The 27,998-nt window shown below is 36.8% G+C and overlaps 2 protein-coding genes across 3 annotated transcripts; one reads left to right on the top strand and one right to left on the bottom strand.

Moving 5' to 3' along the window:
- Positions 1-31: 31 nt before the first annotated feature.
- RTF2 (replication termination factor 2) lies at positions 32-27,997 on the top strand. The gene is made up of 9 exons (XM_074888693.1): positions 32-175; positions 1,313-1,407; positions 1,511-1,604; positions 1,780-1,919; positions 3,201-3,279; positions 20,712-20,825; positions 23,889-23,943; positions 24,024-24,116; positions 26,525-27,997. Exons 1-9 carry the CDS (start codon positions 107-109, stop codon positions 26,707-26,709), a joined length of 924 nt encoding a protein of 307 aa, XP_074744794.1. The 5' UTR covers positions 32-106; the 3' UTR covers positions 26,710-27,997.
- Positions 9,480-16,600, bottom strand: LOC141951884 (putative beta-1,3-galactosyl-O-glycosyl-glycoprotein beta-1,6-N-acetylglucosaminyltransferase 7). Of its 2 annotated transcripts, XM_074888690.1 has the most exons (5): positions 16,172-16,600; positions 13,595-13,722; positions 11,196-12,227; positions 10,629-10,724; positions 9,480-10,091 (listed from the first exon to the last, which is right to left on the bottom strand). In XM_074888690.1, exons 3-5 carry the CDS (start codon positions 12,169-12,171, stop codon positions 9,865-9,867), a joined length of 1,299 nt encoding a protein of 432 aa, XP_074744791.1. In that variant the 5' UTR covers positions 12,172-12,227; positions 13,595-13,722; positions 16,172-16,600; the 3' UTR covers positions 9,480-9,864. The 2 variants fall into 2 exon arrangements, with proteins under 2 accessions (XP_074744791.1, XP_074744792.1); XM_074888691.1 differs by lacking the exon at positions 13,595-13,722.
- Position 27,998: the final 1 nt, after the last annotated feature.

Raw genomic sequence — 27,998 nt, 5'->3', positions numbered from 1 at the left:
TGGAGCCGCGATGACGCGCTCAGGGCACACCGGACGTCCCTCCCTCCCCCGGAAGTGTGCACCCTGCGGCGGAAGCGGGCCCGGAAGTAGCGCTGCGGGGAGCGAGATGGGATGCGATGGCGGCACCATCCCCAAGCGACACGAGCTGGTCAAGGGGCCCCGCAAAATCGAGAAGGTTGGAGGGGGCTGCGTGAGGGCGGCGGGGAGCGCGGCAGGGGGCTGTCGGACCGGCTTCGTGAGCCTGGGCCCTCACTGTGGGCCTCGGCCCGGCGGAGAGAGGCCCCACAGAGGCCTGGTCAGTCCTGCCGGTCCCGGAGTGCCTGTGAGCCGCGCGTGGCGCTTCTGGTGCTGGCAGGGTGGAGGAGAGCGCCCTTTTGTGCGACACTGGGCCGGTCTGCTGGTACCGCTTCAGGGTGACTACCTGGCGCTGGTGGCAGCTACAGTGGAGATCCCTTTGTCTTCTGGAGGGCTTTTTGGCCATAAGTCATGCTGCTGAACGCATGGGCTTTGGGGGCCTTTTTCACCTTAGGGATATGGTGTCTGCTGACAACACTTTATAGATTGTTTAATAGTGTGACCAGATCATTGTCTATTTCTGCATTCTATTTGCTTGCATTCTGAACGTTGCTTGGGCTCTCTTTTTAGGATATTTTAGGATAATAGATATAGAGGGACATCATATGTGTTGATAGGTGGATGAAGATTGGGAAAAATATCACAGAAAGTGTCAGAAAACTTAGGGAAATTACACTCGCTGATGTAAAATAAATAAATAAAATAAAATATTTTTCCTCCCCACACCAAACTATCAGAGTAGCGGTGAACCTTAGCCTTTCTTTTATGGCCTAACGTGTCATAAAATTTATGTTTTTAAATTGGATGTTCAGTCCTGACATCCACAAATTAGCTTTTCTTATTATCTTGTTCCTTACAGGGAGTGGAACTGAGAGTTGACCCAAGCAGGGGCAAGACATAGAACTAGAGAGAAAAAGTTAGTGGAGAGCATATGAAGAACAAAAAAGAATGAAGAGGGAAGGGCACAAGTGGAAGTGGCAAAAAATAAGAAAATGGAGTTAGGAAGATAGGTCCCAAGTCCCATGATGTAGAAATCTGTTCAATAGGTAGAGGTAGATCCTCAAACTGGTCATGAATTTTGCTAGAAGGTTTTATTAAATTGGATGTGATGCAGAAAGTAGGCTTGGTGAGATACCCAGGGATTTGATTAATGTTTCAAGTATTACTTGATTTTATGTTTAAATAATTTGTAAATTTAAAAGCCATTTTAAAATCATGAGTATGTTTTTTTCTTCAGGTTGACAAAAGTGCTGAGTTGGTGGCAAGATGGTACTACTGTGCTCTGAGTCAAGAGAAGTTATGTCGGCCAATTGTAGCTTGTGAGCTAGGCAGGTATGAATGTTTCTATATAGACCATTATATTAAAAGGTACTAATCTATAAATAAAAGAATGTTATGAGAATCAAACATGACTACTAAAAATTTTATGTTACAGGTTGTATAACAAAGATGCCATCATTGAATTTTTGTTGGACAAATCATCTGATAAAACTCCTATGGAAGCTGCATCACATATCAAGAGCATTAAGGTAAACAGGTGCCATGAAAGTTAAAACATGTTACAAAACCTCAATTTACTTGTGTTCTCAGTATATACTAAAAATATTAAAAATAAAAAAACACAGTGAAAAAAATCTTAGGGAAGGTTATCGTGGCTCAAAAATCATTAGTAAACAGCTTAAGGTTTGTGTTTTTATTTTGCAGAATGTAACAGAACTAAGCCTTGCAGATAATCCAGCTTGGAGTGGTGATAAAGAGAGTATAAAAGGTGACAAATACGATGACCTCCAGTCTGCACGCTTTATATGCCCTGTGGTGGGATTGGAAATGAATGGAAGACATAGGTCAGTAAGTTTCTGGATTTTGTTTTTAGAAGTGAGTACTATGCTAAACTGAATATAGAGCAAGTAAAAATGTTTGAGTCAATAATGTTGCGACTCCTGTACTTACTCAAGCCTTTGTGGGGAATATTTGTCCTGTCGGAGGAAGTTTGGGAGAATACTAAGTGTCCTTTCATTTCACATTCAAGAGGAAGGATAAAAAGTTAACCCTCTCCTAAATGAATTTATATGTATAATAAAGGAGGAGAGGGCAGTGTTTGCAGAGAAAAAGTGACTAAAAGTTGTTTGGGGGCTAACCCACGGGAGATTGGTATGGGCAAGCAGAGGGATATTGGATGAGACCTCTCTTTGTGTCACATCAAGCAATTCTACCTCTCCCTGTGTTAGGATCAGAATAGAAATGGATTGTATGTCTATTCTAATCCTGCAATAGTATCTGTTTTTATTGGGCTGAAGAGGGGCATTTCTTTGCATCCTGGTTTGGGCAAATTATCAGTTTCTTTTTCTCTGCATGTTAACCCTGATGAGTGAGGCCAGGTTCACAGGTTGATAGTTGCAAAGTATTTCTTCTTCCTGAGAGTAACTAGCCAGGAGGTACTCAGGTGGAATTAAAGAGAGAACCTGGAAAGTAAACCCATTTTTATCAGAGCCAGTTTACTATTTTTTAATTCAGTTGAGTGTGATAGAGAAGAGGGGATTAACAGTAGCTCTCAGGAAAGGGGGTCACATGAACTGCGTGCATAATTGTTTCTCACAGTCTTGCAGGAATCTTCCATGTGGACAGGAGAGACATGGGAGGACAGACCTTGGCTAGGGTCACTTGTGAGAGCTTGAGTCAGAGTAAAGTGAAACTAGTAAGCTTGGTGGAAGGTGGAACCGTTCAAATAGGATAACTCTGTAATAAAACAGATAGTAGTGGTGATTCCAGAGAAGCCTGTGTATACCTGTAGCAAAGGTACAACAACATCTCAGGAGTTTGTTTTACTAAGATCCCCTTGAGAGATTGTCATATACCTATGCTGAATTATACGGAGAATGAAATAACAAAGTGAGTGTTGTGGTTTAATGTACCCAATATTTTTCATTCAGTTCTTAACATTGTGCAAATTAGTAAGTGTCTACTTAAAGGTGCCGATACCTTGATTAGCTGCAAAAATTTATAAAGTTAGCTGTGTCCTGCTAGGCCATTGTAGTGTTGCTTCTGTGTTAAATAAGAACTACACATATATCTTTGAGATGCAGGGTTTCTTAAAAATGACTGTATGTCTTGTCCTTTGTTTGAAGGTTTTGCTTCTTGAGAAACTGTGGCTGTGTGTTCTCTGAACGTGCTCTCAAGGAAATTAAATCAGAAGTTTGTCACAAGGTGAGTTTTTCTTTAGCTTTAGTAGCAGTGGAGTCATACATGACCTCCACAGATAGAGATACAGATATAGGTAATGCCTGTGTGTACATATATACAATTGCATTCATATCCACTGTTGTGAAGTAGGTTTTTTTATCTGGATATGCAAATTGAAATGGAACTTGTAAAAGTTCTGGTTTATGATGGCCTGAAGTAATTCTATATGGCCTTTTTTAATAAAAATGTATTTCTAAGTAGGTATAAAAATGAACATTTTTGTTCTCAGAGACAGTTTGATTTTGCAATAACTACTTTAGAAATTCAATGTTTTCAAATATTTGGTTATAACTTCTGTTTAAGAAAGGGTGATCGGTTTTGGTTTGGGGTTTTGGGTGTTTGGTTTGGTTGGGGATTTTTTTCCTGAATGCATGTGGTTTATGTTTTATCAGTGTCCGCTTTATGTGTTTAAACTGATTACATTTTTAGGTTATGTTTTGATCACTGTATTTTTAAAGGACATTTGCTGTTGTATTTTTGGGCAACTCTTCATAGAATTTTCAGCAATTACATGAATTATTGTAGAAAATACTGACTGCATTTCATTTTACAGTGCTAGTTTGATCTCATTATATCGGTTTCTTTGTAGTTAGGGGCAATGATAAAAGTTTTCCTATCACTGCTTTTATTATCAGTGAGATTTGTGGTGATAGTTGCCACATTTAGGCAGAGTTATGTTTCAGCAAACACTCTGGTATTTGATAAAACAACAGTATATTTTTATGAAACAAGACCTGTGAAGGAAAAACTTTCTTGGTAAGTTGTTGCAGGTGATGTGGAATATTGTTAGTTGGGTTTAGCCTCATATTGTTGCATTCAATGCTAATTTTCTTTTATAGAATACTGGTTTAGTTCTAATAGCTCAGCTTTCCTGTTGGCAGATACTAATTTATTTTTAATGAGGTTTTTTGTTTGTCTCTAAAATTTTGCTGATAGATGGATGTAACTTGATAAATGCAGGAATGAGGTGTTTTGTCTATGGCTTGGTCAGTCTGATAATCTTATAAAAACTAAATTAATCCTATGTTTTCAGGATTTTTTCATAATCAGTATTTATCATAGCAACTGTTTCCACATTCGTGTGAATTCTTCACAATATTCAGAAGGATGCTTCTAGAAATCATGAAGTGAATATAATATAATCCAGTTGGTGCACAAAGACCATGGTAACCAGCTGGGAGAACATGTTTTAGTACATGTTTCCTTTGATTCAGGTCAAAGAGCAATTTGGTAGATCTTTGGATGCATACTGATAATATTCTCATTCTGCATTCAGAATCAAGAAGAGGACCAGAACTCTTCTAAATAAGATGACAGGGAACTGGTTGCCACGCTTTCTGGTAGCTAACAGTTTGTTTATATCCAAAGCATTAATTAGCAGCATTCCCCCAACACATTCTACCTTTATGCAGCAATGGGGCATATAGTAAAATGAACTAGAACTAATGAAGAAGGAAAAAAAAATAAGTATTGTACGTATGCTCTGATTAGAAATTGTTTATTAATAAATAGAATCCTCCTCTGGTACATGTTATTTCAAAACACAGAAAATATCTGAAGTATAGAATGTTTGAATGCTGTGGATTGCCATACTATACTATTTCTATTACATTTATATTATAATATGTATTTATACTATTTCTACTGGTGCTAACTGCTGTATTTTAAGAATTACAGTATGGTTTTTGAACCAAAATCCAACCTATGGGATCCATGTGGGCCACAGCATTTTTTTCATGGCACTGCCAACTTCTGTCTGCCAGTACGTGCCCAGATGCCCAACCCTGTGTGCCCCCGCCACGTCTGTGCGGAGGCATTGTTGTGTGACTTCAGAGAGTGACATGATGAGAGTAGTTCAAAAAGAATAATCCTGTATTTGCTTGTTTATGCTGTGTATTCAGTCTCTTTTTTTCAGCTAGCAGAATGTGTGTTTTCACATCATCCCAGGGGATGAGGTTTATAGCATGGATAGACTGGAGAAGTGTCAGTCTAGGAGCTGTGTGGCAGTTCTCTTCTGCAGTACTGTGAAATTCAAGAAAGCTCTTTCAAAACAAGCTATTCTTGTGCATTAATTTTGCCTGTGAGCCTACAGAGCATTCTTGATAGTCTGCTAAATTGTAAACAGCAACGGTTTCCCAAAGGACTTTGTCAAACAGATGCTATAATGATGCAGTGAAAAGATTCACCAGAGAATACAGATATTCAGCAGACCAAACAACAGTTCTGCAGTCCTCACCTTCAAACTCATATACTTTAAACTAGATCATCTGAACTAGATAATGAACATGTATTTACATGCCACAAGATGCATATCACAAAATGTTGTGCTTCATGAACTGTAGGAAATTACTTTTCTGTGCTCAGAGCAGAGTTTTGCTTCCTTTCCAGGCCTTCTAGCTTGGCTCATGGGAATGCTTACCACTTTGTGGGACGTCCCATGGACAGCTGTCTCACTGCTCAGTTTTCTTCTAATTTTTTTCTGTGGCAGCTCATACAAGAAATAGAACAATCTGTTTGTCCAGTGATAGGCAGATCTTGAAATAAGTGTTTAGGAAAAAAATGAATGCATATGCAGATTTCATCTAATTCAAGGAAATGGAAAATGCCAAGATGAAGAATTCAGCGTTCCTTGCTTTATCTCGACAGTATTTGCTGTAGTACTAGGTTTGAAAGGCTTTATGGAGTCTAGGTACAGGGAGGGTGAAGCAGTCATTCTACAAGAGTTCTTTTTCAAAAAAACATATTTTGCCACAATAGAAACTTTACATGAAGAGCTGACAATGTTAAATACATCTGCTTTTACTGGAATTGTTAAAAAGACTGTATTGGTGCTAGGGAAGGGGGCAAGAATGTGAAAGGAAACTGTCATGGATGGAGGACTTTTACTAAGGCAACTGTAAAGTGACTTACCTCCCTTGGAAGTAAACTGTTCTTTCTTGCTTCACATCTTAAGTAGCAGTACACTGAAGGAGTCAAGTTAAAAAAATAACATTAAAATGTGAAAACTTGTAAGGTAAACAAACAGACACTATAGCAGTGTTGGGAGAGAGAGAGGTTGTCTCTTATTGCCTGCATGGTAAGTGCTTTGAACTGTCTTGCCAAAATATAAAACTCCCTGGCCAGAGATTTTATTGAAACAGCAGTAAGAATATTTTAGTGGTGGTTTAGTGGGGAGCAAGCTTGTTAGATGAAGTGCTTGGGATGAATTTTGAAGCTTCTAACTATTTAGACTGAAAAGAGCTGAAAAAGAGCTTTGTCTAAAGCAGAGCAACTTACAAATACAAATAAAGCTTATAATACCTTTGTACACAGAAGTGTATTTTGTTTGAGCCATATTTTTGAGGTTTTGTATAGTGAGAAGGGAAAATTTAAACTATCAGTACTAAGTCACATGCTAAATTGTTCAGGATAGGACTCAATCAGCAGGAAGAGAAACAACTTTGCTTCCAGATAATGGAGTTGGGTGATTTGTATTCTGTAGCAGAAGCCCTGAAGATCAGGAGGTTTCTGCTTCCTCCTGCTTCCTGTTCTGGAAGAATATGTGACATGAAAACCGTCAGTTTAAAATTTGCACTTTCGAATAGGATGTTCTCATTCATTGTTGTGATCGATTCTCCAACAGACTACTAAAATTAAAAGAACAAGAAAGACTGTTTCTACTCACTGTTCTTGTATTTGGTGGGATCTTGAAGATTGTAGATTAGTGCTAAGCTGTGTTGGTCTGTAGGTTTTGGTGGGGCCCAAAGTAATTGGAACTTCTAACTGGCTTCCTGATTCTTGCATGGGCAATCTTTGGTGCCTTCTTGTTTGGAAGTCTGCCGTTTGACAAAAATGATGGTTTTGGAAATGATGGAATAAAATAATTATCTAGCAGTGTATAGTGTCTCTTTACCTCACTTTTAGTGGATTGAAAAAGGCACCACTGCCAGTTTTTGATGTTGACTCTTCTGTCTAAGAAGTTACTATTGGTGTAATAGTATGCTAGATGTAGTTTGGAGACAGCATAGTGGTTATTGAATCTGTGGTGGAAGTCCTTCTGGGAGTTCAGGCAGTCGCTCTGGAAGTTAAGGACAAGATTACATTTTAAAATGTAATTTCTTGTATCACTTTAAAATTTATTTTGCAATTGTTTTCAGAGTCAACAGGCTAATACACACTTGAAACAGTACCCTAACTAGTAAAGTCTGACATATAAAACACTTAATCAAATGTTTAACTTGGATATAGAGCTACTGAACATGTGCCTCAGGCTTTTTGAAACAGAAATTATGCATACATCTTCCAGATACAGAGTTAATGTGTGTGCAGTATGTTATAGAGCAAAGTGTTTCCTTGGACAAGGTCACATTGACACTATATGCTCTTAGATCAGCAGTCACCAAAAGTTCATAAACATTGGTTGCTGAGACCTAAAAGTTGTGATCGATCTACTCATAACATAATGCATACAGAACTTAATGAACACTTTTTTGTGTGTTTAAATGCTCTCAGCTTTCACAGTTTTATTACTTATTTTTTTACCATTATTAGAAGTAGAAAAATCTTTCAATAATATAATGTACTTCTGGCCACTCAGAATAACAAGTAGAATACTGTTTTTTAATGACTGAGAATGGGTTGGTTTAATTACGATTTTCCTGGGAGTTTTACACATATAAACACTTTGTTTAAAATACTAAATCCTTTAAGGAAGAAAGATCACGCTTCAATGATATTCCTGGATTGACATGGGTAAAGTCATACCTAAATTATATTTTAAGAGGGATTTTTGTGCAAATATTTTTTTTCCCAGTTTGAGTAGTTCAGTTTCTGCAAAACAAGCCCATGCTATATAGTGCCTTGCTATTGAATTTATTATTTTAATTCAATTCAGAAGTGATACACAACAGTTGTTCTTTGTGATGGTGACAAAAGGTGAAAGCAAGATACTGGATTTGCTGGAGTGACAGTAAAAAGATATGTTCCATTCACGTTTTAAAAGACAACATGAAGTGGATAAGTGCTGGCAGTGCCCTGCAGTGGACTGGGTGTGGTTTGGAGAGAAATTAATTATGAATATTGCTATGATTAATAAATGCCAGAGACCCATTAGTTTCAGTAATGGTTTTCAGAGGGACTCTCAACAAGCTCAACATGTTGCATGGCTGCCTTTTTTTTCCTTTATTTCCTTCCATAAAAAAGCATCTCCCACAATATTTAGCCACAAGATAAATCCTGAATTATACATGAAACTGAGTACAGGCCTTAGGGTTGAGTTTGTAAGTTTCTGTAAATAAATAGGGAACAGATGGTCTTTCTTTAGGTTAAAGTTCATTTGAAAGAAATTACGATTCCAAGAAACTCATGTGGGAAAATGAGCACTACAGGAACCTGGGAATAAGTTTGTAATAAGCAACTTTCATGTTCTATTGTTGGATTGTTTTGTTGATTCATTTGATTTTTTGGAAGAATGTTTAATCTGAAAGTCAGTTTTCTTATAAAAACAGTGATATTTTAGGTACATGTTGAAACTTACATCTAAATTGCTCCTAGACATTTATTTATAATTTGTAGTTTCTAAACAAGTAAGCTTGTAAATTTAAAGAGTCCTGAAGAGGAAGAAGCAGCTCTTGCCTGGAAAAGGGCTGGATCCTTGTTCTTTTTTTATTACTGTTCCCTGGTTTTGCCTGTGTTGTGTGTTGAAAGCCACTTCCTTACCAGCCAGTGCTGCTTTTGGTCTGCAGAGGGTTTGAGAAATGAGATGCTTGTGCTGGTGCTGCTAGGTGTTAACTCCAATCGCTGCACACTGTTGCAAGGTTCAGGGAAGTTTTGTTTCCCTCAGTCAGGTATACTGGGATTGAAAGTTGGCTTCTCAGTTTTCCTTTGTTCCTTGGCCCTAAACTCCTGCAGAGACTCAGAAACAGGGACTTAAAGGTGAACATATATTGCAGGATCCCTGCTACTGTTATTGGCACACACACCCTTTTCATTAGGAGCAAAGCCTGGGTCGTGCAAGAGTGATGTTGCCATGCTACACAATGAAATTAGAGATGCAGCTGGCCATGGGGAGAAACAAAAAAAGGACAGTGAAATGGACTGTATCTGAAACTGGTTTTCACTTGCTTATCTACAAGCTCTCGTATTTTAGTGTGAACATCGTTATTCAAAATAATTCATAAGACATACAGTAGACATGACTTTAATTAGCTTGTGCTCTTCATATTTTTATCTTTGTTCAGTCATTGCTTCCATTTTATTATTTTCATACCAATTAGTCCTTTTTTTGGCTGCAGACATTGAATATGTATTTTTCCAGTTAAATAAGTCACTTAAAGGATTCTGAAATTCCCCCATCTCTTCAGTAAGTTATAGATTTAAACATGTCATTTTCTTTGAGAATTAACCCATTAGCAGTTGTTGCTCTTTATCTTACTGTAATAAATAAATTTCACTGGCAGACTGGTAGTACAGTATTGTGCTTACCCTCATGCTGTAATGCACAAAGTGGAGTCTATGGCTAAAAATGTTAATGGTTTCTGTTAGTATTTTGAACATTTGTTTAGATGTTAGTTAAACATTCAGCTTCATGTTGAAGTAGTTCTCTTCCTGAAAACGCCAGTGATCTTCAATGGGGACTTCTGCCTGGAGCAGTACTTTAAGCCTGTAGCGTCTCTCTAGGCAGTCCATAACAAGTGGATATGTTGCAGGCTCAAATTTGTTGGCAAACAAATGAGGTGACTCAATAATCCACTGTAAATCCCCTAGTCCGTAGACACAAATGTCTCTGATGTAATGACCTGCAAAGACAAATTGAAGGTATCTGAAAGTAGCAGAAAGCTGAACAGACTCATTTTTTAAAAAATAGTGTCACTCTCATGCAGTACTTCACTGTGCTGGGTTTATACAGTTACATATTTTAAATATTTTTTGTGTGCTTTCCGTGTGGTCAGCACTTTTTTCCTTTTTTATTATTGTTCAAATTGAAAAGATTTAACCTAATGTTGATGAAAATATCTAACAAACATGCTTGTCAAGTAAACCCCTTACTCTTCACTGAAAACTGACAGTCAAGTTAATGCATTGGTAATTGGAGGTTGAAAGAATGGTTATCAGTACGTGGGTACTGTGACAATCTTTGCAGGAATATATCAGAAGCTGTTTAGAATGGATACAGAGGAGTAATTTAGTAGGGTGGCTTTCTGTTTTATTTGGTACTTCCAAAATAAAATATATATGACCACCGAGGCGCATTTAATAGCTACTTTAAAGTGTAATACGTAATTTGCAGTGGATGCTAGTCAGAAGTTTGAGTTCATGATCAAAATCCACGTTACCTTTGCAGCCTTTGTGTATGGTTCCATCTTGATCTTTCCATTTAATGGCTCGTATGTTTCCTTCCCAGTCTGCATTGGGTGTAGCCCCTGGAGCATCTTTAAAAACATAAGGTTCTGGTAAGATTTCTTTCTAATTATTACAGGGAAAATTCTCACTGCTGAAGACTTTTTAAATGTAGCCACATTAAGTATTTATCTACAGATATTTATATCATGAGAACAGACAATTCTCAGTTTTACTGCTTTTTTTTATTCCTTGAGAGCATGAGCTTTCATGTAGCAAAAAAAAATTACTCTTTTAATCAACATTTTTCTAGCCTTGTAGCTAATGGTCTGCACCATAAGTAGTACTTTTCTGGAATCAAGCTTTCGTTTCTCAGCCATCGGGAGATGTGACTTCTTGAAAGGGCAGCATCAAGGCTGGAGAAATTACCATATTTATGCAACGCAACTCAATTAAGTGATACTGTTAGGCTCTGAATTGGGGCTCACCAGCTCTCCATGTCAGAGACCTTACAATGCTGTTGGTCCAGGGGTTATTCATAGTAGAAATAAGATACATCTTACCATTTAAACGGTTCAGTGTGACCCAGTAGTGTTCGTCCGGACTGTACGTGTCTCTTGACCATTCAAGCAAATCTTTTGCACGTGCATCAGTCAATGTAAACTCTACAAATTCTTTAGTAAGTATGTAATAGGCACTACCAAAATATATTGTCAAATTATATGGAGGTTTAGCTTTTATATTCTTTGTTGGATACACATACGACATTCCAGAACGTACATATTCTCTGTAACTAACCTGTGTCCTGTGTTTCATATGAAGTGGTTGAACTACCCCGGGAGTCATATTTTTACCATTCCATTTACTTTTGATGTATTGTATGATGTCTTTATTTGTTTTAATGGGATAATCTTGACCACATAGATTAATAACGTAATTCCACTGAATTTTGGAATGAACTAGATCTCTCATGCAATTAATATCAGCTTGTAATCTTGAAAATCCTGCATAAACAACATTTTCTCTTTTTGAGGAAATAAAAATATTTTCAAAGCAATTAACGATGTTTTGTACAGCAGCTTTATAATCTTTTGGTGACTTTTCATCAACATGTATGCAGTAAATATTCTGAGGCATATAAATAGCTCTTAGCAGCTTTACAAACATTTCTAGCTCCTTGTGAATTGTGATAATGTATGCCAATGAGAAATTTCCTTCTTCATCTGAGAGTGGTCTTGTGATAAAATGCAGAGTCTTCAAAACCATGGAGCAGTTGCATGAAGTCTGAATGCAGCTGAGTGTTTTAGGTTGATAGCTATTCTGACAGAAGTTTCCAATTTTAAAGGCAGCAGTTTTCCCCACAAAAAGAGCTGAACAAAGTTCATCTGGGTAAAAACCACACTCTACTATATTTTCATTAAATTTTTGCTCATTGGGCTCTTCAGAAAGTGTATCCTTTAGGTAGATAAAAGTGTAGATGAACATACAGACAGCAATGCACACTAAAAATCCTGATTTTGTTGCATCAAGTGGGTTCATCTTTTATTTTCCAGATACTGTCTTCTCATCATAGTTTAATTAAGCGTTCAGATTATCTGAAAGGAAAAGGGAGATAAAGACAGGGAGACAACCTTTTTGAATTTTTTTTTTTAATAGATGACATGTTAGTGATGCATTTATAAATGTTGAGTACTCTTTCCAGTTACTAGGAGGAACTCTGTCCATGCTCATGCTGCAGTGTACTCAGCCACTGGAAATGTACTTGCAGAGCCATGAAGCAGGCTTTCTAGGACAAACAAAATTATCCAAAGAACTCAGAATGACTTTGTACACTGTATTACTTGAGCCGGGGGGGGGGGGGCTAGTCCATCGGATAGAAGTTTCTTCTACTTTGAGGCAATGTATGTGTCAGTAGGTGAGTCCAGTGCTTGGTCAAGGTCTAGTTTTGGAACAGGGAAGATGTGTGAGCACTGTGTGCTAAGGGACAGCTGCTGCTGAGATTTCCTTAAGGCCTGGGAAACCTTAAGTTCTGACAGAGGACCAGAATTCAGTAAATTAAATAAGCAGAAAAACTGTTAAACAAAACGTAATCCACAAAATACACTGGGTTTTATCCTTATAAAGTCAGGAAGTGTTTCTGAGTGTTTGAGAGATATTTTTTTTTTTTTTTTTTTTTTCCCCTTCTGACATCTTTGTATTAGTGCTTTGGAAAACAGAACATGTGGACAACGCTCATTTCTTATTTTTAGCATATGTGCATATCCTGAGATAAGTACACTGCTGCTGGTATTAGCATTCAGAGATAACTGTGTAATTTACATCAGTATTGGCACAGGAGTTTTTCCATTGTGATTTTTTTTTTTCTTATGTATACGTCGTTGAAAAGTCAGCAGAATGAGTGCAACAGTCCTGAATCCCACAGCAATTATATTAAGTCTTTATCCTTGAAGCATTTGGTATGTAACATCCTAGAAAAAATACTAGGGCTAGGGGAAGGCTCCATCAACTGCCATTAAGCTTAATAGTTAGATTAAGAAAGGTTTTACTTTAAAGCTAATTATTTTTCTTATTTTTGTTTCAATTAATTTGTTTTTAACAAAATTTGTATTTCACCTTCAAATATTTCGCACTTTCTATCTGTCAACATCACAGTGTATTTGGTTTTACATAGGAACAGAGAAAAAGCATATTTTTGTAAAGGTAGCTTCTTTATAGGAATGCTATTGTGATTAGAAGGCTCTAGGTTTTCATTAGAAAACTTTTTAATGAAAACTCAGTATACATCTGTCTTAGAAGCTTGAAAATAAAGAGGGCATTGTAGTTAAAGTACAAATGAGGCATAGAATTTAAACGGCATTAAGAGTACAGAATTTGAACCAAGAGAATGGGTACTTTATATTACCACAATTTAAAAATCTTATTAGGCCTTTGGGAAAGAATGTATTTATCTTATTGTCCTTACTGGTATGCACTGGATTTCATGCAGGAAGAATGCCGCTTTTCCTCTTAGCATTCCAAAAAGTGGTGTTGTATGTTAGGTGGAGGGGTCATCCATTTTGCTTGTATGTTCTGTCAGCAGTGCTCTTCAGTCTGCATTGAATGCATAGGCCAAAGAAAAACATTAGGAAATCAGATCCCAGCAGAGTATTTTTTTGTCACAGCTCCTAAGGGATACATTTACTGGGTAAACAACCTTGATGTGAGTCTTTCATCCATTCGAACGAAAAACTTCAGCAAATCAAATCCATGTCAAGCTTTCAATACTGTGCAGAAAGGAGGAGAAAAGGAACGCCACTGAAAGGTGAAAGCCAGGGTTTTCGCAGTAAAAATGAAATACGCCAGTGCTGTAGCCTGCTACCAGCTGACTACCAGGGCTGAGAATAGATTTGCATGAGGGCCATTATGTACCCAATAGCAGAAGCTGGGGAGAGGGAGTGTCTGTTAGGGAAGCACTGATTTTTGCGGACCTAGAGTCGGAAAAACTTTTTTATTCTGGCTGAATAATTACAGGAGGAACATTGAGGTTGCTCTGAATCAGTAAATGTGATGAGATCTCAATGGTATGTCACAGGGAAGGTTCATTCTGGACACAAGAATTACACTGAAGACACTGGGCAGCTCTAGAAATGTTTGGGACTTTATACGTGCACACTTGTCAGGTTTTTTCCTTAAATACATCTTTGTGGATAGGTTGCAAAGGATAGTTCCCTAGGGAACCAAGCTATAACCTGTTCGTTTCATACACTTAAATTTTTATTACCCTTCAAATAATAGCTTCCAGGGATGTTTCAGGTTGTTAAGTGTTTACTACGGATTTTTCCTATTGAACTCTGTGGCATCTAGAAGCTATATTTTATATGGCAGCATAAAAGTATACAAACGCCCCATTATCAGATAAGAAGAAACAATTCCTTCTGCAGTGTTAACATGTTTCTGGGGAATGACTAAATGATGAAGCCTTGCCTATGAGAAGAGAATTTGACATCTTTCAGCTTCGGGGTATATTATAGAATGAAAGCACTGACTTCCTGTTAGTGTTTTACCAGATTTAGAGCTACGGTTGCAGCTGTTAGTCCCATCGTGTATGAAATTTGCCACTTAGAAGAATCCTCTAGCCCCTGTGCTCTTGTCTGCTGTCAAGTACTATGCTACTGTATTTTCTCCTGCCCTTGAAGAGCAAGATGTCATACTGTTGAGAAGATCCACTGTCCAGGCATACCCCAGTCTGTGACTAGCTTAGCTTTTAGTTTTATTATGCAAGAGTGCCATTACAGGTATTTATTGTTATCAGAATGGCTCTCTGAAACTGAACCTTTTCTGTGGGTAGGTTTTCTAAATTTGGAGGATGCAGTTGTCTTAATTTTCAGAAGTGCTGAGAGTAGTGTTTGACATTCTTCAAAGATCAACCTGCTTGCAGGGATTTTCAAGCACCTTTGTGGCTTCTTTTATGGATATTAACAGAAAATTGTTGTAAGCCTAAGCTCCTCCATCTCAGTTAAAAAGATAAACTCTAGAGAAAACTGGAATTATGTTCATGCCTGAAAACAAGCCTGTGAAATATCATCTCAGTTCATCAAGACCCCATTAGCTGTATACTTTGCTGTGTATTTCATAGTAACAAATCATTTCACAATTCACTGTTTCTTCCTGCAGTAGGATTTTGGACTGCATCATTGCACCTCTAAATATTCTATTTTGTCTGTACTCTTTGTATTTGCTTAATATTAAAGTTTAGATAAAATTTAGTTTGTATGACCTGGGAATATTCCATCTTCTAATAAAATGGTTAGAAGACATTAACTCCTTATTTCCAAATCTTTTCATGTCTGTTTTTTTGTCTGAAAGGTGTTTATGCAGGCATTAGTGTAGACATTTTGTAAACAAGTGAATGCTAATTCAGTCTTTTAAAAACTTAATATTAAAATCAACGCTTTTAATTGCTTTTTGCTTTGCTTTGCTTTTTGCTTAAGCCTGGGTAATGATGCCGATTCTGCTTCTGTGTTGTGACAGGCATCAAGTAAAAGAAAAAATTTCCTTGTCAAACCCAATGCCTTAGAAATTTTAAAGCGTTCTTTCTTTAAAATATTGCATTGGCATTTACTGATACATATTCAACAGATCTGTGGAGGTTTAATTGTTCATCTTTGCTATTTTTTGTCTGGTTTTCCTGTCAAAGTTTTTTTCCTTGTGTATTTGACCTCAACAGTCTAAAACAAATACTATGAAAGCTATTTAAACCCTTAAGTTATAGGGCTGTAAAAAAATTAAGTTGCTTGCAACAGAACATAACAACTATTCATAAGTATTGTGATTTTTATAATACAAACAACAGTAGTAGTAATGACCTCCAGCCTGCTGTACATCTGACAAAGTAAAAAAGAGAAAAATTAACCTTATTGCAGATTTGAGTATTTTTTTAAGTTAAATGGACTTTCTGAAGAGAAAATACTTGTTACTTTACAAAAATGAAAACGTGTTATGTTTTAATAAAGGCAAAGCAAAAACCCGAAGTCCTACAATCTAATTTATTCAGTCTTACCTTGTACAAAATTAGCCAGGAGACGGCAGCATAATAAAAATAAATAGAGAGTCCCATTGTCCTTCAGCAGAATTCAGACAGCATTCTTCATTCTGTTGCTTGTGTGGAGATCTCGTGTAAGTGAAAGGGGTTAAATATTAACGTGAATGTTTTCATTTAGGACTTCATCTGGCTTCCCGCAATGCTTAGCATATTTATTCTGCAGTAGTGCTGTTTGGCTTCAGAAATGTCCTCTGCTTCACAATAATGAGAGAAAACTTGAGCTTCTCCAAATTCTGTTGCCACTCTTTCTGAGACAGCCTTTAAAGGACTGAAATCAGACTTTCAAATATGTAGAGTACATTGCTGATGATTATAAATAGTATTGCTTTACCTCAGAGGCTTTAACCTCTGCACTGCTAAGGCAGCATGCTGGATGATGAGAACTGGAAAGGAAACGAACCCTCTCCTCCTCCTCCTCCAGTTCTTAACTGTTTGCCTGCTGAAACTTTCCAATTTGCAGCAAGTAAGAATAGCAAAGAATTGCCTCTGGTCATTTTTAATAGCTGGCAGCTTAAAAGATAATCAATGAAATACCTCCTGAAACTGGATGTTTACTGTGCTACTACTTTTATAAAGGTTCTTGGGGTTTTTAATAAGTGAAAAGTTAGCAGCGTAAATTTACTGGAATTAGGAAGCTTTGGGGTTCTAGAAACAAGTAAGAAGGCTCATATATTTTCGACACATTCAGATAAAAATAGCATCTTGGTCAGAAATACATAGAAAGAAAACCTCAAAGTAAACTAAGGCACAGCTGCAGGTATGACTGATAAAAAATTATCACTGACTTTAAAGGAAACTCTCTAAATAGAGGCTTCTGATTGGGCAGTGGGTTTTTTAGTAGGTGCTACAACTACTGAAAGTTCACATTCTGTGAATTAGTATGTAGGAGACTTTCCACTCTACTGTTTGACCCCTTGTATGTCTGAGTAGGGTGGCAATGTCAAAAATTGTGTTCATCAAATCTTACACTACTGAACTTCTAATGAATAAATCTCTGGAAGGGTATCTCAAAACATGTTTTTAGTTAACTGTTACAAGAGACGATAATCTTTAATACATGAACTTGTGCAGCTGGTAAATGAACAGTGATATGGTCCTTGGTTGAATAGGATGTCTGTTCAATCCTTTTTCTGAGTACTACCCTGTTTAAAGAGGGACAGTCAGGTTGTGGTCATATAGGTTCCATAATCTGGTGGGAATTGTTTTGGAAAAGTATTCCATGTCTATGCATTTCCTAGTAATGGTCATATTTGGGTGGACTGCAGGAATTAGCTTACTATTTATAATTTGGGAAAGAGGTATCAGGTTTCCCATAAGACATTAAACTGTAACATTGATGGAAACATTTAGATATGAAAACATATTTGCCTGTTGTTTATTTGTATTGTATCATGACTGGAGTAGTCTTAGATGCTGCACAAAAAAAAAAGTCACTGTCAAAAGCAGTTTACAGCAAGAAGTAAGGTACAGCCATTGTCTTACATAGCTGAAACTTATTAAGAAACTGTAAATGTTAGAATTCAGGCAATCACATTAAACTAAGATTTCATTATTACTAAAAAAAACCTCTTGTATTTTATTCTCAAAAATAAGAAACTATCCTACCATATTAAAATTACTTGAAATTCGGAAGGTCTTCATTATTTGAAAAAGTAATTTCTCTATTTCTTTAACTAGTTTAAGTTTAAAAGATTATGCCTAAACAAACGTCTTTTACAGCACATAATACCTTCATTGTTCTTATCGTTTTAAGTCTTCTGGTGGTTTTTTGTTTTTTTGTAAAGTTGATTTTTTGTGTGTGTGTATGTACGTACCCATGGGGTATGTAGGGTATGTAAATTTACGAGTATCAGACTTTGAAGACTTTTTGATCATACCTGCACACCCTTTGAATAATTGCTTTCATACAAGCATGTTAAGCCATTTAGATATAAACAGTTTTGAACACGCTTTTATAATTGGACCCTGAAAGGGCTTTTAGACAAAAATTATGCTGCTTGGTCAGCATCTACTTCGGTTAATGTCCAGCTCTTCTTCAATTACAGATTGAATCTTGCATTCAGATCTGCAAGCTGCTGTTGTAATGCTTTTGTCCATTTCAGAATAGTTTTCAAGTTCAATCTCATTTAGGAATGTCTTCTATTCGAGATGCTGCAAAAACATCAAGGAACTGCAGCAAGTACCTTCATATGTATTTAAAGTCCCAATACAAACAAGGTACAGCAAGGGAGACCGTGTGATATCATAAAGCAAACATCTGCCCCAGAAGACCTTAATCTGAAGGAACAATCTTTCTGAATTTGCAAGACTGAAATTGCTTTCTGCTTTTTATCTCGACATTTTAAAATGTCGAGATAAAAATCTTTTCATTTTTTTTTTGCATGAAGCGATAGTGAGCTTTTTAAAAAAAATCAGAATTAAAGCGTTGCATCCAACGGTACTGACAATTAAAAAATGTTTGAACATGTATGATGCAACAACAAATCATACCCACTGGAGTTAGTGAAAGCTGGGAAGGTGGAGTTGGTTCTATGCCTATAACTTGCTGCACTGAAGTATGTTTGGAAGGGTATGGTCTCTGTAATATAATCTGGCTGTTGTCATGGCAAAAAATTATCTGTTTCAGTGAATGGAAGGAGGACACTGTTTTTTATTTCCCTGTTTCTTGTAAATACTTCTCATTTTAGAACAGTTCCACCTGTGTTTTCCAGATGGGAACCTGGATTTGCTTGCTTTTTCAAAAGGCAACATTTATTGAATTTAGAGTCCTTTGATATAAACTTTTACTTGGAGAAAATGTCCGCTTATTTTTGTATGCTTAACAGAATATGTTTTTAAAAATTATTGCAGAAATTACTTTTTAAATCACTAGCCTGTAGGGGGGTGCCAGTCTTTCATGCTGTATTCAGAAAACACCCCACTAGAAATGAATGTGTAGGGCTGCTTTAGAATCAAGACAGCTACCAGTCGCTCCTCCCTTAGTACGAAGACTGTCTGTCTTGGTTTTCTAGACTTCTCACTCGCAAGTGTCTGAGATCATACCAAGCTGGTATTTCTAACACTAGCTCATTGAGTAGCAATGGAAAAATTTGGGCTACTCACCCATTTCTTGTGTGTGACTTACTATTCTGCCGGACTTACGTAATATGCATCTCTGTAGCCCTTGCTTCTCCTTCATAATCTCTCTGACCACTTGTGTTCAGGTTCATTTTTTAAACTGTGTTCATCACTTGAGCAGACTCTAGTCAAAGTACTGTCCCATATGTCCTTTCATTTGTTTAATTCCTACTGCAAATGCATGAGTAACCTTTCTAAACATTTGTTTAGAAAACAGAAGAGTAATGACAGAGGCAGGATTATAAACTAATCTTGCAGATTAACAGAAAGCTTCTGGATTTAACAAAATGACAAAAAAAAATGGAAATTGAGATCTTAGGAAACATCATAATCAATGTGCTGACTTCACCAAATGATTGAAAAAGTGCACAGTGAAACATCTGTGTCTTCAACCGGAAAACAAATGTGGAATCACATGAAGCACATTACATGCATTATCCAGATTAATTTATAAATATACTTTGAAACTTTAATAAATCAGATGAAGGACAATGAGATGGCAAGGCTGGGTTAATGAATAATGCTGCTTTTATGACTCCTTTTTATCCCCATAGTAATATAAAAAATTTAAAAAACAATTTTTTAAAAATCCCAAACAAAAGTTTTTCTGTCTGGCTGTTGGAGGGAAAAATTCCCTGGTGCTGTCTGTACTACATGTAGAGGAATAACACCTTTGGTGGTGTTCCTAGTCAGTGTAAAGGAACTGCTTCTAAGTTGAAAGACAGATTCTAGAGCAGAAGGGCATAATGCTTAGATTTTAATCAAATGCATTCATGACTAAAAACAATCAGAAAGTACTTTAATGTTTTGGGGTTTAGCTGTGGGGTTCAGAAAAATCAGTGGATTCTAGTTAGGACTACTTTGTTTAATCTAGTCACTGTACATTTTATGCTAGTAAAACAAGGTACCCATGAACAGAAAATACACAACGGGACCTTTTCTTTAAAGAAAAAAAATAATTAGTTAAGAGTGTTGTTTATAAGGGACTGATAGTGAAATAAATATGCAATTTCCATAGCCCTATTGCATGGAATAGGGCTTTGAAGAAGAACAAAATATTTAAATATTTCTGAAATTCTTTTAGAATTTGCTGTGCAGACTGGTATGTGAGCTGCTTTTAAATGTGTTTATCAAAAGTTCATGATTCACTAGTAAGATGAGTATTTACTCTCCTTTCTGTGAAGAGGGATGCTGTCAGTGAGAAGATGTATTATACTGTATTAAAAGAAAAAGAACTATTGGAAAAGACGTAGCAGCAAGGGGAAGGATTGGAGAGCTCCTTGGAGAGCTTAAACACAGTATTAATTCTAACAAAGGTTCACCAGCATAAAGATCTTGAAAAAAACACTAGTTTTGTCCTTTTTTTTTTTTATTCCTGAAGTGTGGTGTTCCCTTTCAAGAGGAAGATGTGATTATCCTTAATGGTAATAAAGAAGATGTGGAAGTATTGAAGAAGAGGATGGAGGATAGAAGACTTAAAAGTAAATTAGAAAAGGTAATATTTTTATACATTGTTTAAAACAAAATTGAAAGAATTCTTGTCTATAATGCAATTTGCTCTTAGATTGCATAGCTTTGTCTGCTAATCTTTATACAGACGGAAGGATTTGCTCAGTAAGCTCTGTTATACGTCGATGTTACTTCAAAAGTAATGAGATTGTGTGCATATTTTGTTAATAACATATTGAAGTTGTATGTACTGAAGCTTTCTTTTGACTAGCAGGCAGTGCATAGTGCTCTGAAAATCACAGAATTCAATGCTATGGGTAAAATGGACAGCATGCCACCTATACTTTAGGTTTTTCTTCGAACAAAGAGCTTGTATTAGTTAATTCTAGTAATGAACAAAATCTTCCCTGTATTTCATGTAATTCCTGATAGCAGGTTATTAGTTTTTTGATCTCCAAGCATCATCTGCTGGCCACTGTCAGAAACACAATATTGAGATATGTAGATTCCTAGTCTGAATCCGTAAGAACGCTGTTTGGAAATTTTGTCATGTTTTGTGATTCTTATAGACCTGAGTGATTACTGGCAACCATACTGTTGAGGTCTTTGCCTTTTTTTTTTTTTTTTTAAATCTGACCAGGCAAAATGCCATGGAAATAAAGTCACTGCAGCTCTACTATATACTTATATACTCTACTGTATACTACTACTCTCTGAAGTAGTAGTAGTTCTGTGGTACTGCGCGTGGGACTTTTTTTCAGCATTGCTATTTTTTTCTGAACTGGCATTGCTATTTTGGAGGATGACAAAGCAAGCAAAAACTTTAGTGTTGACTCAGTCCAGAGTGCACCCAGATTTAGTTGAATCTCAAGAGCATGAATCATCATTGTCTGACACTTTCAGCAACTGAGACTTTAGATGAAGGTTGATCGTCTCACCCTTATTACTGCACAAAATTTTGTCTTCCTGTAGGATTAGATGTCATACAAATGTTTTCCTAGACTGTTTTGAAACAAATACTTGGTTACTTACCAGTGAGCATATGATTCCTTCTCATCATAGTGTCTTTATTCATCTGCACCCATACAGCATCACTGGGCCTGTGCAATACAACAAGAGACCCATACAAATCCTGCTATTCTGTTTCCTCTCTGTTCATAGCCTCTGTGCTTAGTGCCCTATAGCTTCTGGCTGTAAATCTCGTGCTGTTTTTTCAGATTTTTTATTTTGCAGGGTGTTCAGTACTTTGTAATTAAATGTTTGAAAGAATTTTACAGATCATTTTATGATAGAATATTGCAGATCTCAGTAGATGAGTCATCAGCCCCAAAAGTAGTGGTCGATTGCACTCTATTTCCATTAGGAGGGTGGCCCCAACAAAGCATCTATAGCTTTGGTTCAAATAATCCGAAATAGTCTGAAAGCTGGTGCTGTCCCCAACTTCTGCGCAACAAAGAACTAGTACCCAAGTGTGCTGAGCAATTCTGTCTCTGACGGTGTCAGCACAGTCGCTTGTGGTGGCAGACAAAAGGAAATCATGCTTTGGTCTTTGGGGTCTATATGCCTTGGGTCAATATGAAAATATTTTTTGTTTGTTTAGTGGTGACTTGTAATACAGGCAGGTACAGCATTTGCAAATCTCTCAGCAGGCATCTTGCATTTATCCTCAAGTTCTGATCTGGTTTTGCAACACTACTTTGCTTTTCTGCACCAGCTGATCTTTTTGCAGCTAGAACTAGTCTTTGCTATCACTGGCACCATTTGCTCTAATCTGAGATCTGTGAGCTCCCAGTATCAGAAGACAGTTTCTAGCTTGGGGTCTGATGGCACTGCTGTTCAGACCTCTGCATCAGCCTCTTCCTTCAGCTAGGGGAGCAGTCTGAGTGGACCTACTGTATTTGGAGCAGGAAGCACAAACTCCCTTTCTTTATACCCATGAGACAAAACATAAGGAAGATGCAGCTAGCACTAGTATAAAAAATTATTCAAGCTCAACTGTCATATGTGCCCATAATGAAATATGTATAATATATATTTATTATGTATAATATATATGCATACATATATTTACAAACATCTCATAATTCAGATGCCAGATACTGGGAGGTAACTTCGCTTTGTAAATCCACCCATAAAAAAGGAGGAAGCACCCTGAAAAGAGGTTTTTCCTGTACACTGAAGAACACCAGGAGAGCCAAGTTTTGCCTTTAGAATAGTAACCCTCTGCCACCACCTTCTGGCTAAGCTTTGCAGCAACATGTGGTATGGCATTTTTTTCTCAAGCATTAATCATATGTTTGAGAGCACGGGTTCTCCTAATTTTTGCAACACATTTAAATATATTTATTTTCTTTGATCTTGTGTAGCTTTTTCGAAATACGTACACCATTCTGAATGTATACAGAGTCATTTTTTGTGATAATGACAGCAATGACTGTTCTAATATATCTTTTCTTTTTCAGCTTGGCATTTATATAATCAAAGCCACTAATGGGATTCTAGTTGCTATTGTTTGGGTTTTTTTGTGTTTTTTAATCTGGACAAACATAAATTAACTTGGAAAATCTGGTCCACAGATGTTTTTAAAATATTTAGATTAACTATTTGCGTCTTTTGTTCCCAAGCAATCCTGCCACAAAGAGCCCAGTTATTGAAAGTTACCCAGGAGGGATATTTTTTACTAACTAAATAAAATTAAGTGGATATGAGAGGCAGGATTATTCTGAAATTTTTTTTATTGAAAAATGTCTTTATTGATTAGAGTTAACTGTGTCCTGTTTAATGTCGTGCAATTTACTGACCTGCCATGTGGGTTCGGAGTATCATGATAACACACACACCCTCTGCAAAGTATACAAACTGAAATACCATATCCAGACAGTTTGGTTTTGGCCTGCACGATTTTCTTTAAGGTAACTTCAGGGTTCCCAAGGTTGTTATTTTTTCATATAGAAATAATAGGAAAAGTGTGGATCAATATTGTGGAAGGAAGAGTTCCACTGTGTAAGATGTTAAAATGCACTAAATGAAATTGTGTATCTATCACATATATGTTGGGAATTGTATATCCTTTCAGTACATTACCAGATTTCTGTTTGTGTTGTTTCAGAAGTCAAAGAAATGTAAGCCAGCAGAATCAGCTTCTCAGCAAGATACCGCTGAAGGTAATGTCACAGCTACAAATAATGTGTAGCCTTCTGACTCAAGAAGCAGATTCGTGATTTAATTTTTTTTAATTTCCTAGATTGTCCAGGTCCATCAAAGGCTAAGAATGGAAAGGATTGTATCAATTCCAGTTCGGGGGAAAAGAGGCAGATTATCTTCACCAAAAGTTCAGGTTGGTGTTGATTCTTAGACTAAAATGCAAAAAATGTGGACAAATAGTTCTGCTTTGAAAAATATTGTAGGAGAGATCCTTCTCCAGCTTTTCGTACCGTAGGTTTCGGAAGCTACCCTCTCACCTCCTTTTTTCTCAGTAGTAAAAGGTCAATTTCTGCCTTCAAGGGAGCCATAATGTTGTGGCTCACTTTTTCAAAGAACCCCCTCTTTCAAAAGTCTGTCCTAAAAGGCTGCCTTTTCAAGCTGGAGTAGGAGGCTGCATTATGAACATGCACAAATCTCATTGTTCAACAGAAACTGTAGTCTATTTAACTTTTTCCTAAAACAGAGCTTTGCTTTTCAATCTGCAAAACTGACTCTACTGAAAGTGTGTGAGGGCTTCTGTTTGCCCGTTTTTCCTTATGCTACCCAGTCACTTTCTCAAAATACAGAAAACAGGGTCTCTGCTCACACTTGTGACTGACAAGTGCTGTAGTCATGCAGATAACTAATAAAAATAATAAACACTTTTCACCACATTGCATTTTTTTCACTGTGAAACAAGCCAGATTTTCTTCTTTATGTCATTCCAATATTGCTTTAAGTTGGTGTGAACCAACTTGAATGAGAGAGAGTCTTACTCACCCAGTGATATAGTTGAGGGTTTGGTATATCTGTTTTATTGGCTAGGAGGCAGTGTGAGGAGAATTAGTGGTTGTTTTCCTGAAGTACAAGTGGTCAAGAAATCTGTTATGGCAGTTTATTTCAGTGAAGTGTATTAAAATTTCCCAAGCTGATGACTTGACTTTTAGTCCTCCATTTTAGCTGCTAATTTGCTGTGTGTCACTGGGACCAGTGGAGTATAACTTCAGGATGTACTGATGTAGCTACAGAAGTCATGCAGCTATGAGTAAACTTGTCAGTCCTTTAGTTCAGAGGATAGGGCCCTTTAGGTGATACATATTATGTTACTTAATGTCTCCAATTCATACTGGTATTTTTATACCGAACTGTAAGAATGGGTACATTTTTAAAGTCAGTCTGAGGTTTCTGTACGAAGTATTCAATCATGTACATTACAGCCACAGAAAAAATCAGTATAATTTGTCTGAAGAATCTGAGAATAGTTAAATGATGAACTGCAGATAAACTGTGTGAGAAGCTGGGAGAATTTCCATCAGAAATTACTTACCTGCCCCCTACTGTCTGTTTTTGTAAAGGATAGACTTTTAAAAATATTTAATTCCAGATGATTTTAGTTGCTCTTGGATGTTCAGGAACCTAGTAATTCTAATAATGTTTGATGTATTTTTCTTTTCCAAGAGTGTAAAAAAAAAAAAAAAAATACGCCTTTTGAAATATCAGGTCATTGGTTTATGTTTCTGACAGCAGTTATATTGACCAACAAGAGATTAAGAGCAGAGAAGGAAAATAAAGGAATATCCATGGACTGAGGACTGCCAGTAGCATAGGAATTAATTTGTGAACATGGCACCCTAAGGTTTCTGGACTTGCAGCATACATACTCATTCTTTCAAATCCAGTGTTTGGTAATTCTTTCCAGACAACTATTGGTGCCATTAAAAGCAGCATTCTCCAAATATAAAAAGGGACTGATGTGTGATGATTTAGGATTGTACATATAATTCCTATGACTACATGCAGAAATCAGTTAAGTGCATTTTCAGACAGGCTCCCCACTAGCTATTTACATGCTGTTGTGCCGGAGTTAAACTAAATATGTAGAGTTTCTGCAGACTTCTATGTATTAATTTCTTTGCAGAAGAGACTTGGCACGTGTTTTTTAAAATACTGTCCTTCAACTCTGGAGAAGATTAAATAGTTGTTAAGAAAGGGGTGGGGTTTTGTAGCAGTAGATATAATACACTGAGAGCGATGGTATCAGAAACAGAGGGATGGGCATTTTCCTATCCCAAATATAAAATGATGCAGACCATTGTTATTGGTCATAAATGACTCTGGAAAGAATAAAGGGAGGAGATAGATTCTCTGAGGACAGTATGTCACAAGTTTAGCTTTTGTCATTTGGTAGCTAATTTCTAAACAGTACTTCAGGGTGGTGGAATACTTTCATGTTTCTTTCTTAAGACTAGAGTTCAGAGCCATTTTTCACTTAGAGGAATAAATGTTGTCAATACTGAATTACAGTGCAAGGGATTTACACAAGTAGGAAAGAATGCCCCTCTCCAAGATTTCTAAATGTATTTTGAGCATAAATTCTAAAAGCTAGGAACATGTTTGCTGTTGAGTACTGTTATGGGATATATTTGCAATAGCCCTGAAAAAATGTATATTCTTCATCTCTGTACACATTATTTTTAAATACTCTTTTCTGTCTTTATTTAAATACTTTTATCAGTTGTAAGCTGTTATGCATGCTTCATTCTTTTCCCTTTTCTCTGTCAGATAATGGAAATTCATCTGTACCAGGAAAAGTCAATAAGGCTTCTTCTACTACTACGAAGAGATCCATTGCAGACAGTGAGGAGAAATCTGAGGCATACAAATCTATTTTTACATCACACAGCTCAGCAAAACGTTCAAAGGAAGAGTGTTCCAATTGGGTTACTCACACAGCATACTATTTCTGAAACGATGAGCCTGATTGTAACATTCATTACTGCTTTCCTTCCCTAAGGCTTTTTCTGTACAACTCTTGATACAGAACTTCTGTTGTAATCTGATGTTATCTGAAATTACTCAGTTTGTAAGTTGTTTATAAACTTGTGAATAACTAATGAACTTGTGTTAGTTGCAACTTCTGCTAAATAGGAAATAGATCACCAGAATCCATGTTGTATCAGCAGACCTCATTCTGAAATGATTGGTTATTTGCACAAAAAATTTTCTTTCCTTCTCCCAGCAGGATGCTGTCGTTCTCAGTCGCACTAGCCAGTGTCCTCAGTAGTGGGAGTGAGGGCAGAAGGATCTGCCTACTCTCCTCTTGTATTGATATTTGCCACAACTGTAATGATAGTTTTTAATGTATTAGTACAGAAATTCAAACTTTTTGAAACTTTTTGACAGTAAAAAGAGCAATAATGCTTTTCTTTTGTACTAGCTCACTGGGCCCTCAGTAGAACTATGTTTCTTTAAAGGTTCTGTAGGTATTGTCAAGTAATTTACCTCTTGATGGAATATTTGAAAGCATAATCACAAAAATGTTTGTACAACATTCTTCTTGTACGTATTGTTGTAGCCTGGTTTTAATAACAGAGTATTCACTTGTAAATCATTATCTATGGAGATGACCCTGTAACGTAAGGCTGGTTTTCCCCAAAAGGGTTTTGGGGGTTTTCTTTGTGGGTGTGTGTGTTAAAGTTAGAAGCATCAGGTCTGAGCTTGCTTTCTTCTGCTGGAGGATCAGAATACAGTGGAACAAAAGTATGACTTTACTTTTCTGCTGAAAAAGTAAGGTTCTGTGTATGTCTCTGAGGAGCAATTTGCCATTTTGAATTCAGCAGCTTACATGAAAATACGAGCATTTGCACAGGGTGAGAGAAAAATGAGTGGTCACAGAATAGAAGCAAGCAGATCTTAACTGGCTTTTTAGGGAGAAATGGTTGGGCACCAGTGTCCTGCGAGTCAAACCTATTGGTGGCTAATGGAGGGAACCCTGCAAGGCTGGAGCTGGCTTCTGAGAATGTTTCTCTTTCACTTTGCAGGCAAATGAATTGTGCTGCATTCACAGCATCTGTAGTACACGTTGTTTTATTTTCTGACATAAAATTCTTATCAGCAAACAACTATTTGACTGTTAATTGCTTGTTACAGAAAGATGCTAAGCATAGTATGTTACTCAGTTTTGGTTTTATATTTATGCTTTTTATTCCTGTGATGTTGATTTAAATAAAACTTCCTCTTGCCATGTGACCATAAC

The sequence above is a fragment of the Strix uralensis genome, chromosome 18 (genome assembly GCF_047716275.1).
Source record: "Strix uralensis isolate ZFMK-TIS-50842 chromosome 18, bStrUra1, whole genome shotgun sequence".
NCBI classification, from domain to species: Eukaryota; Metazoa; Chordata; class Aves; order Strigiformes; family Strigidae; genus Strix; species Strix uralensis.
This window is presented reverse-complemented; position numbering and strand designations above follow the sequence as displayed.